The sequence below is a fragment of the Cygnus atratus genome, chromosome 4, assembly GCF_013377495.2.
Source record: "Cygnus atratus isolate AKBS03 ecotype Queensland, Australia chromosome 4, CAtr_DNAZoo_HiC_assembly, whole genome shotgun sequence".
Lineage (NCBI taxonomy): Eukaryota > Metazoa > Chordata > Aves > Anseriformes > Anatidae > Cygnus > Cygnus atratus.
Window position 1 is genome coordinate 32,960,024 of NC_066365.1, and position 14,005 is coordinate 32,974,028.

Below are 14,005 nucleotides of genomic sequence, written 5' to 3' on the forward strand. Positions count from 1 at the left end.
TCCTGCAGTCTCAAAGATAGGACACTCCATAATTATTTACTTTAACATTTCTACAAAGTTAGTAGTTCTGTCTTTTCTAATTCTAACACATATTTTGATATTGATTTATTCCATTTAAAGTCACAGCTTTGGGAGTTTGGGGGCTTCTTGAGAAAGCAGACCCCTAAAATTTGATTTCATATTGTTAATTAAAGTGAATTTAAAGAAGGACTGAGAATATGAATCTCAATGGCTTTAAAGAGACTGAATAGAAGCCAAGTAATTAAGAAATTAACACTTACTACTACTAAAAACAAACCCACAAAATAAAATATTTTAAGCCAGTCTTGTGATCCAGAGTTAGGTTTTCAAACTCTCAAAATGAAGAGCTGCCCTTTAAATGAATTCATATTGTGCAGATTTGGATCAGTTCTTGGGCGCACAGTAGAAATTCACATCTAAGTGAATACAGCCTCTTTGTGAAGAGAAGCTATGAATGAATAGCTTAATTGGACACTTGCAAAATTAACTTGTCAAAAGTAATTACTCTATACAAGATCCAACTGGAAATCTTTTATATCAACCACAATTTCAAATAGTATTTAAGCTATTCCTTGGCCTTTGAAGATACATTTGCAATGTTCTGTTTACTTACTATGCTACTACCATGCATTTTCAAATCTCTCAAGCACATTTTGGTCCAAAGAGACAAAAATTCATATTGTGTTCAGTCCAGAAGAGGTTAGCAGATAGACTGCCTGTATTTTTCCAATAAAGTTTTCTCCTTCTTCCTTCTCAAGTTAGAGTAAAATCTTCCTGACTAAACATATGGCTTTGTTTAAATTAAAAATCCATTTTCTATTTTATACAAAGGAAGCAAGCAACTATTAAAACTTGGAGACATTCAGTGATTGAGAAAGAAATATGATCACATATGTAAATATGATCACAAACTAGGGAAGCAAGGCTGTAATTACAAGACATTAGAATTCACATGGTAACTACCATGGAAGGTAGATTACCCCCTATACATCGAGGGAATAAGCTGCTTTGCATTATCTAACACTAAGTACCTAAATAATATGTCCATATCTCAGAGCACATCTTGTTGCGCTGCTCCTGTCCTTTGTGGCTGGCAATCACTAAAGATGGCCACCAAAAAAAACAACACATGAACAAATGGACAAATTAAAACAAAATATTTTTTCCCCTGTTAATGCTTAATTGGGCATTTCAGAACATTGTAAGAAGACAAGAGACATGTTTTGGGAAAGCAGATTCCAAGAAGAGGTTAAATCTCTCAGTCTTGGGACCTAGAAGAAACAGTAAATTTTGCGTGACTCATATAGTGGTAATAAAATGCTCCCCAAATTAGATACTTCCCGTCTAGTACCATGAGACAGAGATCATAAGTGGAAAAAGAAAATCTCTTGATACATATGTGCATTTCTTTCATCCATGGAAAAGTCAGTTGTATATTCAAACTAGTATCTCACTAAATTTCCACCTCAGTAACATAGCAAGCAGCAATCCAAAGTGTGCTGTTGAGGCCAGATATATCACATAGCCTTCCAATACATGGTTACCACTGCACTCCTGGCCTCCTTCTGTACATTCAACACAACGCACGAATTGTCTAGTGACACGGAATATCACTTCTCCTCACAGTGATACTGCCCTGATGGAATCACTTGCGTTGCTTTAATGTGTATGGTAGCAGAAAAAGAAGAGATCAAAGGTATCGTTAGAACAAAAGTCAGCAATGCATGCACATGCTATTACAGCTGCTAAGGCCACTACTGTGAGCATTGGAAAAAGGAAAAAAGGAAATACTATTTCAGACTACTTTATAGACAGAAAGCCCTGCTACCATCCTATAAATGCCGATACTTTGAGAAGAAGAAGGGCATATGGCAAAGCTAGAAAGGCTGGTCTCTAAAGTACCTTAGGCAAAGACATTATCTCAATTGTCTAACACATGCTAACTCTTTCGGGTTTGCTTTCACAAAAGTTTTGGGATCAATCCCAAACACTTTGCTCATTGCAAACTCTTGCTGAATTCCCTTAGAGTTTTTGTTTTAACAAGGTCTATGGAAGCAGCCTTCTGACACAGTCAGGCTATACTGTGCTGCTGCTGGTTTGTACTGAATTCCTTGCACACACCGCTATACTGGACAAGGCAAGGAAGAAATACAAACTTCAAAGATTATCCAATTTATTAAAGCTTAATGAGCCATTGATGCAATATGTGCAAAGCACACAGCATCTCTTACATTCTGGCTTCAGACTGCAATTTATTAATCAGTTTCTGAAGCTAAAGCACCTCAGTCCCACAGCAGTTACTGACTGATAGGTTAATAAAAGTTTCTACAGAGAGAATTTCACTTCTGTAATTGGAAGTTTAAGGGCAAATCTGAGATGACTGGGGGGGAAGATGACAACAGCAGCACTTAATTCTTCACCATACCTTTAAAACAACAGTAGAAGAAGCATTCTATTATCCATATATTTTATACGGATATATTGCTTTAATACAGCTGTTGGATACAAGACTGAACAATTATTCATAATTTTTCTAAAGAATAAACCGAAAGACAGGCCCACTTCAACGCAATCTGTATAAAACACCATCTTGAGAGTATTCATTGTGGGCCAAAGTATCCCATTGGCAGCCAGGTCCCTAGTTCAAAATGATATTAAAAAAAAGATTCTGGTTGTCCCCATCTTTTGATCAGTCTGCAGTCTGTGTGAAATAGATCTGATACTGGTGAACAGCAGTTCAAACCAGTCAGCAGGAACTGATGGTGCCCCATGGACAGAACAAACAACACAGGATTAAATATTTGATTCAACTTCGGTAGCAGTCCTTTCTGTTAGGACACTAGATATGTAAGTAACAGAATGGGAAGCAAGTTTGAGCTGCTTCTGTGTGTTCTGCCCTCTTTTGTACCCAAAGGGACTCATTTCTCCATGTCGTCACAATGTGACGCTGATTACAAGCTCTCAATTAATGCCTGTGAATAAGACTATCTGTACCAGGTCCATGAAGAAATCATGACCAGGATTAATAAGCAATCAGCCTTTGAGTCTTGGGAAATGGAGATGAAAAAAAAAAAGGGGGGGGGGGTGTCTCTCCACTTAATCTGCTACATAGTGGTACTTCATTTCTTCTATATTTCACTCATCACTTCAGTATGGAACACTGGAAGTTTGTACAGGAATAAGTATTATTCAAATAGTGAAATGGATGAATAATTTCAAGGAAGGGCACTGGCATTCGCTTTTCACTCACAAGAGGAAGAAACGCTTACGTTTTTTTAATTCAGTATCAGAAAAGTTACCAAGCACAAAGGTATGGCCAAAATACAATACAGATGGAGAAAATAATAATGAAAAATAGTCAACATTCTTGTCACTTACCAAGAAAGCAGAAGATAAATGTGATTGTTTCAAATGCTACAGGCTTTGTGTGGAACTCAGGACAGCGATGCAACTATAGAAGTAAAAATTTATTTACATCAAAGTGTAAAGACATTATGTCTTGCAGGATGAGGGCTTTCAGCCTGGGTTCTTTGAGCCCACTTGGGTGATGCATGACAACACACAGCCGTAAACAGTCAAAGGCAATGTATAGGAATATAGAAAGTCTTGAAAATAAGTGAATAAACCACTTCTTAAAAATCAACTCTAAACAAGCAAAACCGTTGTCTGTGTTATCGCATGAAAACAAGGTGAGCCAAGGGCTGCCTCACGTGAGGACGTGGAACTTTATTCAAAGCTTTTGAGTATCTACCTGCAATATTTTCACTCCTTCCCCTTCATGTACAGTACTGCACTAAAAGCATAGAAGAAATTAATCAAAGTTCTATCTAGAGAACAGTTTTAATTCACATCCTTATTGCTTCAGGCAATAAAAGCAGTTCTTACCGCTAACAACACCAAAGGCAGTCACTCAAAGCACTGTGCTAAGGCTGTGGAATATCATTTTCTTCTAAAATATATTCAACTTATAAATAATCCCACATTTTAAAGAAAATCCCTCTCTGAAAACAGAGCCTTAACAGGATTCAACAATTGAGACCACCTTTAAACTGGTTTTGATTAAAAAATTAATTTTAGACTAAAGTCATTATTATAATTGGCTTACTGCAAGCATTATGTTGCTTGACAACTCTTTCAAACAGTTCCTTCACTTTTTTTCGTGATAGAAAAAGTCACTAGTAATTGAAGGTTTTGTTGATTATTAATGCCTTCTCTTAGTCAGTGAAAACACTTAGATACATACTCCTGATTTGACTGTTCAACTGAAATTTTTGCTCTTTAGCAAACTTAACATAGATCTTTGTGTCTATTTTTTCCTGGGGTGAGGCTGTCAGCTGGAATGTTATAAATGAGTCCCTGAAATTGAAGCCAAAAATAATTTAAAAGGATACCAGAACAGACAATCTATATCTCAAGTGCATTTTGGAAGGTATACTTTGTCTAAAACTAAATACTTCTGACTAGCGGCTACATCATGCTACCTTCAGAAACAGCAGATTAGGATTTAGTCCTGTGCTTTATACAACAGTACTTAATTCCTTCCCTTATCCTGGGGTTAAGAGAGAAAGTTCTTGATCTAGTACTAGTTATGTGAAACCATACGCTACTGAAATATTATCTCTCTGACCTTACGTATAAAGTCACAGATAGTCTGAAACAAGAGTTGTTGCTCTTAATTTAGGAAGTAACAGGCCTCAGGCATAACAGTTCCTTGAAATTTCATTGGAAAATGCACACGGGGGAAAAAGACAGAATACACAAAAAATGCTATGCCAAAAAAAGCACTTAAACACACGGATAAGTTAGTCTCGCTTCTAAATGAAGTAGAGAGAAAGCACGCAGTAAAGAACAAGGCCAAAGTGAAAACACAGCCTCAGAAGACATTTTTAAAGGACTTTCACATCGGTGCCAATACAATTAAAGAACATACAAGTCAGCTGAAAATCAACTGAAATATTATCGTTTTCTTCTGTGTGCTCCATCAGGCAATATATACATGAGAGCCACGTGATAACTTTATGAACTTTTATTTAATTTGGACTCTTTAGCCTAGACTCTGTTGTTTCCAAATATAGTTCCCATTACTTGAAAAACACACTATTAAAAAAAAAAAAACACAACGACAAAGCACTACCAGCAACAAAACATGTTCCCTATAAACTGAATTGTATCTAAACATAAGCTTAATATAACTACTATATTACAACTTAAAACACTTAGAAAACATTGTATTTTATAATGTGTCCAAACCAAAAGGAGTGATCGCCCTTGCAGTAAATTATACAAATTTCCACCTAGATGAAATGAAACCCTGAATGCTGGAAATCATACCAAAAGTACCATAGGCTCATAACCAAGCTTTAAAATCTTTGTCAAAAATCAACACCAATACGGTAAAAATATACTGGGGAAAAAAATCTGTTACACCTGCAATAACTGAATTTCACATTGCAAAAACAATTTGATTAGACGGCAGGATTTGCAATAGTACTCACCATAAGACGATCAGTAGCATTGAAGCCTCTCAAACAAATGCTGCCTTTGAAGAATGGATTGCAAGGGTCCCCAAGCACAATAAGCCCAATAGCCACTCTGCTTCCAATTCAGTGCCCTGAACCAAACCGCATACAATGTACCAAAGCACTAGTTACCAGACTGCCAACACCTGATTCAAACCACAGGTGCAGCCACTTGCTCGCTGCAGCACTGCCAGGCAAGACAAAAAATGAGAAAATCAGTTCAGGAGAGCCATAGTGTAAGAGGTTCTCATCACTGAACCAAAGATACAGGTTCTATCCTGTCATGCAGCCTCTGAGGAACAATGAAATCACCTTCTACATAACTGTTAGTATCTGCACGTTACTTTCAACTTCCATTATTGTTTAACAGAAACGTGTAAATTTTTCTTGTGATTTTTCTTCGAGCTATGTCTGGCCCTTAAATTCCAAGCAATAATGCTTTTATGAAATACAATGGCACTACCTGTTTGCCAATAAAAATTGATACCATTTTTACATTAACATACTTCGATACAAGGCCCCGTGTATCACCCTATCTATCATGTAATGCATGCATACATGGACATGTTCAGCAGATCATATGAGCAAACTGTATTAGCTCCTTTAATACTGTCTCCTGAGTTCAAGAGAAATACCCTTTTCTCAACTACAAGGGGAGGTGGTGTTGTTTTGTTTTAATTATCATTTCTCACTATTGGTAGACTGACAAACTGAACCAATAGTCCTAACGGAAAATCATTGCTCTTATTAGTTAAAAGTTGCAGAAAAAGAAGAAAATTTCTCTCTTTATACCTGTAGAATAAACAAAAGGGTTTCAAGGTACACAGGTGACATTAGGAGCCTAAAAGCTTGAAAACATCCCTTACCACAGTTTGCTTCTAAACTTAACAACCCTCTTCATCACTGTCCTCTGTCAAACAACATCTGCTTATTTGATAAGGCTACAGCTCTACTCTGCAAAAAGGCGCACCCTCTACTTCAAAATCTAACTGGGGTTCCTGCTTGTTCCTTATTTCATATGCTGAAATACGACGCTGCAGGCAGCCTGTGAAGTATCTAACAAACACCCCACACTGAATACCCCATTCCCTGCTATTCCAAAAGGATATCTTACAGCCTGCAAAAAGACTAAGCATGCATACTAAACGTGGCTTGCAAGAAAGCAGCATTTAGAGTTCAGACCTTATAAACTGAAATTCAGAGGGATCTTCTTTCAAATAAGTGGGACAGACTGCATGTTTATGGCTTAAACGATAAGCTGTTGGGCTTTTGTCCTCTAAAAAATTACACTTTCCTCTCAGACATTGGTTAAATTCCTGAAGTAGTAAGAAAATCAGAGTCAGAGCAAAGTGTCCTCTGGATATACCCTCTCTAAGACAGAAGTCTACATAGTCAGTACTGAACTATCATCATACCAATCTTTATGCAGTGCTGAAGACAGTTTCCTATTCCAAGCCACAGCATGATGTATAAACACACTGCAAAGTAGAGGCTGCTGCACAGGGTACATAAGGAACAAATCTGTAGCTTTTCCTAACTCTGAGTAAGCTGCTGGGAAAGGCAATTATTCCCTGCTTGTCTGTGATTGATCAGCTTCCTGTATATGGATGTGTGAGCTTTCATTTATTATCTTCTTGGTCACTGGCATGAGGCCTCAAAGAAAGAGGGTTTTTTAATGGGATTTTTTCTAGAAAGGGTATTAAAATAGCATGGAGGCAATTTAAATCATAAACAATGACACTTTCCAATCTTCCTCTCTACATAAGACAACACCCATATAGCTAAAAGTTCCAGGGGAATAGTTTTGGATGTAGAAAGGACATTTCAACCCATCTGTATTTTCTATTGCTTTCTAAATAATATGTACAAAGGGCAGAAGTCTGTGCAACCGAGGCAGAGTAAGGCTTTAAGTAACATGATTTTAATATTCATAAGGTTTTAACTTCTTAGTGATTATTTATGAAAACTTCTACATTATTATTATGAAAATATGATTATATGATTATTATGAAAACTTCAGGATAACAGGCTTAAAAGAAAGTAAAATAATCCCAAACTTACCATTAGTACACCAGTAAAAACATTTTAGAGTTAAACTCAGAACCCATCCTCATAGCTGGGTTGAAACAATCTGCCAATCCCTTCAAAGTATCAAATAATAATTAAATACAGTGCTCATGGAAGAAAATTGGTAAATGAACGAATCTGTTATAGGAATAACAATAATATACTAAAGTTTCAATATTAAATAGTTTTCACATTACATTGCATAGGTGTAGAGCTATGTAGAAAAAACCACAGGGTTTTCCTCATATCAAAATTATCAAGAAATCTTACCCATTCCATTGGCTTAAAGACTGCTATACAGGGGTTATATTAGGGTAACTCATATGCAGGGAACTCCATGATAGGATAGGAGGAAACAGGACACACCAGTGTTCTTCCACTCTTCACAAAGTATCCAAGACCACCTGTGGCCAGTTCTTTACTGCAAAGGAATTTTGTCTTGGTCACGCTTTGAGCATAACAGAAGGAACTTTCTTCAAGCAAAGAAAAATAACAAACTGATATCCCTAAACTAGATGGTGCAAATAACTGTAGATCGGTGTCTGCTGACGGTTTCTCTCAACTGATTCTTCTTAGAGAAGAGCTGATAATTTGACTCATTTAAAATACAAATATATTAGAGAATTGGTACTGTGGGACAGATGTTTTTGAGCATTCTTAGTTGAATGAATTATCTTCCACATTATTTTAAACTCCTCATCATCTCACATTTGAGAGTAAAGGGCATAAAGGCAGTAAGACACTGTCAAGTGCTTATGTGCACCACTGTCCTCTGCTGGAAGGAATCAGTCTTACTCACACGTTTGTGACCGATTAGCTTCTATTATCAGTATCTGACATACAGCAAACATGACATAAGCAACAGCTAATGTACATTCCCATTTAAGCTCCACAGGCCTGTGGTTTAGGACAGAAGGTTGTTAATCCTATTGTCTGTTTGATGTAGCTGCATAACAGCATCTAAGATACTTGCCTATTCTCTGGGCAGTGATCCTTGTTACCATGTATTTGTACAGCAATAACATTCTCGGGCCCTCCAGGGACTGGACATCACTGCTCTACATACACAGCTAAGGTCCAGGATTGCAACTGAAGGGTATCGTATTAGGGACAGAAAACAAGCTAGGCAAACGCAGGTGATGTCTGATGCCCATGATTTGGGAAACATCAACTATAAAGCATCTTTTTTTTTTTTTTTTAAATCAGCGTGTCAGGGCATGGGTGCGCAGCGTGGGGCTCCCCCTCCCCAGCTGTGCTGTAGCGAGGCCTTCGCGGCTCCCCTACACTGAGGGGCTGACGGAGCACACAGCGCCTCGCCTCGCCGAGACCGCCGCCCGCCATTACCGCCCCCTCAGGCGGAGCCGAGGCGCGGGGGCTGCTGGGAGTTGTAGTTCCCCCGCCCGCCACTCCGAGCAGCCACTGCGCTCGCCGGACTACATTTCCCAGGAGGCGCTGCGGGAAAGCCTCCGAGCCTTTGGCGAGGCAAAATGGCGGCGGTGGCGCTGGGTTGCGGTGGGGGTTGGCGCCGGGCGTGGCGGCGCGGACTGGGGGGACTGGTCTCCGTCCCCGTCCCTGCCCTTGTCCCTGTCGCCGTCGCCGTCCCCGCCCGCCGCCCCCCGCGGGTCGTCGCCCGTAACGCCGGAGGTGGGGCGGTGCTGGCGGGGAAGAGCGGGTACGGTGCCGGGACGGCGTCGGGCCGAGCTCGGGGGGCGGGCGGCGGGGCCCTCAGGGCGGCCCGTCTAAATACCCTCCTGTCAGTGTTGTGAGGCAGCCACAGCCGCCTCCTAGCTGACAGCACGTACTGATCGAGCTTAAAAACACACAGACTGTCACAGAGACACGTTTGTCTCTGATCTGGTTAGCACACAGGCAAATAGAGAGCTTGGCGTTCATGTGGTAGGGGTTCAAGCAGCAAACGCTGCGCACGTTTCCATCGGGTCCCAAGGAAGCTCTCGTTTCTGGTGGAGAAACGCGAAATTTTGACAGTGCTGCCTGGGACTGAATGGTTTCCTTCTGCTGCGACTGAAAGTTGTGGCATATACAAGCTTTCATGTTCTCTGTCAAAATTCAGGCTTCTCTGCGCGACTGATCACCTAGATGAAATTATGTAGCTGCTAGCAGAAGCATGCTGCTTTGGATTGATTATTTGGAGGCATAGATAAATGTAAACCTTGAGCAAACACAGGAAGAAACTCAGGGTTTCTCAGCAGTATTGCGAGTAGGACTTCAGGACTGCTTGATGTATGGATCTTTTTATCTGAGTGTGAGCAAACACACTGAGGGAGTGGAGTCATGATGTGATGGGGATACATATCCAAAGAAACAGGAAACACTGAGATAAGTTGTCCTGGGAAGAAAGAAAAAAAAAAAAACACACCAATTTTTCCCCTCAGATGAAATATTTTCTACGAGTAGAGGAAAACACCGAAGAAAATGTTCCAGTAAAGAAAAAATGTATTGGATGCTTTAAACATCTGAACCTTAATCCTTTAGGACAATACTTCTTCCTAAAGCAGCAATATAAGTGGTATCTGCATCTCTAATTTTGTGTTTGTAGGGATGTCCTCAGCTGTTGGAGGACAGAGAACTAAAATCTTGGCAGTGTATTATGTTCAGCTTTGGAAGGAACACTATACTTGATATATTTGTTTAATGTTTTTCCATAGCTCGCTTATCTGCTATAGCTATCTGGGTACTTATATTGCTGAAGTCTCTTGCCACAGAAATGTGATTTCATCACTGAAATATTATTTGTGCCACTTCATTTGTACAAGGCCAGATAATTACTTACAGAAACTGTCAAGCAATTCATACTGTAAAGGTGACCCTTTTCCCTTGTCCATATAAAGGTTATGGATGTGAGAATTGCAATTACTTTTCACATGATATAGAGAAGCTTTATTCTATGGAGTATGTTCAGAGAGCAGTAGCTCTCGAGTTGAAATTGTGATTTCTCAATTACCACATTACTAATGTTTATGCTAATATGCTACTAACACTGCTCTGGAGAGCCACCTTTCCCAGCATGCAAGTGACTGTCTGACAAAGAATACATAATTTATTATGCCACCTGTCTGCTGGAGATTTATCAAACTACATGAGAAGTAATTGATATTTATGACGATTTTGTGATTTTCATGGGGTACCAAATTAGGGTTCATTCAGCATGCAAGTTTGCCTCATTAATTTCTGTAAGATTTCTCATCTAAGGCAAAGTTAAAAGTTTCAGAGCATTACATTTTCTTTCTTACAGCATTCTCTCCAGCTTATAGTCAAGACACTTTGCCATACAGTCCTGTCTTTATATATTCAGTTAGTGCCCTGTCTCCAATATTGCAACACAACCTTTGCCGTCACACTGTAGATGGATTTGCGATACCACTTGCAAATTTTTACAATTGCAATTTAGTTTTTGACAAATAATTAAGAGGTTTTAATTCTTGTATTTTTAGATGTTTATGTTTTTAATGTAGAATCATAGATAGTTTTGTGTAGATAACATCATCTATACTTTAACTACATTTCCCTTCTCCGCTTTCCTTTTCAGTCTTGCTCCATGGGTACCAGTTGTGGGTCTGGAAATTCATGCACAGATCAGCTCCAACTCAAAACTTTTCTCTGGTTCCCAAGTCCAGTTTGCAGCACCTCCTAACTCTTTGGTATCTTTCTTTGATGCTTCTTTACCAGGAACTTTACCGGTAAGTTATGTTTCAACTTAACTTTTATCAGAATTTATGTCAGCCAACTTTGGGTATATTTCTAATATTCTTTTCTTTCTATATTTGACTATAGAACTGCTTTTACACATTTGTCTATTTTCTGTCTGTTTGATAATTTGAGATGCTTAGTACTGTTTCTTTTTAGTCTACTGACTCCCTGGTTATCACTGCAGATATTTGATATCCCCTGCAAAGGAAAAAAATAAGGACTGTCTTTTCAACATATTAAATGAATCACGGTATTTCTCTGAGGCCAGAGTGGGTGTATTTGGTTAGTATGCCACACAGGAAATTCCTTAGATATGAGAGGTACTTAAAATCCTGTGAGAGAAGAACATCTTAGATTTATTTCCAAGTGGCCATTTGATGTTACTTTGCCATATGTGTGTTTATGTAGCTGTCATTTGGCATTTGGAATGTCTCACTACAGGGTTACTTAGTTTCCTTAGTAGAAACTCTCTGATTTAGGAAAGTATCAACTGTTCCTATTTCTGGTGCAACATAATTAAAATTAAAAAATAATTAAAAAAAAGGAATCTGTGTGAAACGTTGTGAGCTAATAAGTCAGAATAGATAGCTAGTGCTTGGCAATGAGAATTTGTTAGGGACAGCATAATACATTTTTGTAGTCACAGCTTAATTATAACTTCATTGTTTGTGATGGCTATGACAGTGCTTCTGTAGAATTCTCTGGAAATCTAACAGGTTTAATATAATAGTTTAAAAAAAAAGAAGAAAGTATAACACTAAACAGCGAAAGTAAGTAGTGAATAGACTTTACATTGCTTCATGCAACAAACATGCAGAGATTATAATGGGGTCAAATTATTTTATGCAGAAGTGCTTCCCTGAGTATATTTGTTAGAATGGAGGTTTGAATTCCAATTGCAGATGTATTTTTTTTATCTGTTGGAAGCTTTTCTTCACCGTGCTATAGCCTTAAATGATATTATAAAATTGAGAATTAACTTACTGGTGGATTTCTAGGGGCTTGATATGTGCTGTGTGATCCTTAAAGAGAGAAATGAGTTGATATATTCATCCTGTATTCGCAAAGGTATTGAAACCTAAGAAAGTAGAGGTTAGATGCTGATAAAATTTGGACTTGACTCTGGTCTCAGTGCCAATTCAGGGTTGAGTTTCAGATCTAACTATATGGAAATCTTGAAAACTTTCCAGAGAGAATGGGAATCTTATGCAATCATTTGGTTTTAGACTTGAATCCCAGTTAGATTTGAAACATGGAAGATGAGTTAATTTCATTTGGGGGTTGACCAAGGTTAGGGAGTTCATAATCACAGAATTTAAAAGGGTTCAAATTTTTGTTTTGCAGCTACTTAACATTCTATGAATGCACAGAAATCCTGTTAAATTGTCTAATGCTTGTCTTCAGTCAAGTAGAAAATCTGTTCTTGAAAGAACAAAAATGAGTATTTAGGTAGAGTTTCATTTTTATGTACATTTCTATTTGTCCAGGTTGGGGCTTTTTTGGCTTGCTTTTCTCTGTCGCAGTGCTTACAAATGAGGCTTGGTATGGCCTTTGTGAGAACGCACCGATACACGTGGGCTTTGGCAGAGAAGGTAACTGCACCTGAGATGCGAAAGCCGGACGGTTAGGTTAATTGAAAAGTAGTGATTCTGTGTTAGTTTCTCCCAGGTGCTTTTATTTCTACAAAAATAAAGATTTTTCTCACTGTAGTACTGCTGAAAATAGAGTTGAAAGTGAATGTTACAAAATACCAGTTCTTGCAGGCTAGAATGTGGTACGGAATCCAGTCTGTAGTCATACCTTTATTTTCGCATTGTATTTGCCGCACACAAATTAATGTCAGAACACTATTTGTTCTGGCAGCAAACAATTGAGCTTATTTTCTTGAAGTAACTATATGTTTTTTTTATGTAGCAGTAGTACCGGAAGTAAAATTTGACAGATTTCAGTGGATTTAGAAAGATAGAAGGTAGATTTTGAAAATTTCTAAGTATTTATTAAAAAAAATAAAGTAACATCTTAACAAACGTTCAGATTATTGTCTACTAAGTCTCTTTAGAAGGTAAATATTTGGCCTTCCAACTCTGTTTTGATGAGAAATTTAAAAAATAGGAGCAAAGTCTTAACAGAACTGAAAAATACAGTGGTTGTTCTGTCTGCAGCGCAGAATAACTACTGTTATAAACTGAGAAGTATAGTGACAGTTCTCAATGTCACAGGGATTTAAACTTACCGTGGGACCATGATATGGCTATGATGGACAACCATGCTAGTGTTTGCTGCTTCACAGTGGGACCAGAAAGAATGGTGCTAGGGGGAACTTTTCTACTTGTTATACGTTTCTTGGTCACTAATCAGTGTGGGCATGATACTTTGCTGTGTTCTGCACAGTAGAGGGGAAACTAGAGGAATCTGTTTAGACCTCCTCCATCTTTCTGCTTTATATTTTCCTCCTATACTGTCATACAATTTATTACATGTTCCTGCTGCAAGTAGGCCTTCGGAGGACCATCAAAAACAGTGTTAGTGTCACGACCATTTCACTATGCTGCTTTCATAATGTGCCTCTGAGACAGCTACAGGCAAGAACAGCGATGCAGGTGTACTCCTGTTCGGCATGAAGCAGAAAAAATGACATGGTAAAGCTTTAATTAAGAAGGTAGATTAAGAAATAGTAAGACTGGAGGGCA

The 14,005-nt window shown here is 38.4% G+C and overlaps 1 protein-coding gene across 1 annotated transcript in view; it reads left to right on the forward strand.

Moving 5' to 3' along the window:
• Positions 1–9,077: 9,077 nt before the first annotated feature.
• The window catches only part of GATB (glutamyl-tRNA amidotransferase subunit B), a 43,865-nt gene continuing 38,937 nt past the window's right edge, over positions 9,078–14,005 (forward strand). Inside the window, exons 1-2 of the mRNA XM_035546999.2 lie at positions 9,078–9,279; positions 11,155–11,305. Coding sequence (XP_035402892.1) covers positions 9,095–9,279; positions 11,155–11,305 — 336 coding nt within the window. The 5' untranslated portion in view covers positions 9,078–9,094. The remainder of the gene's footprint in view (positions 9,280–11,154; positions 11,306–14,005) is intronic.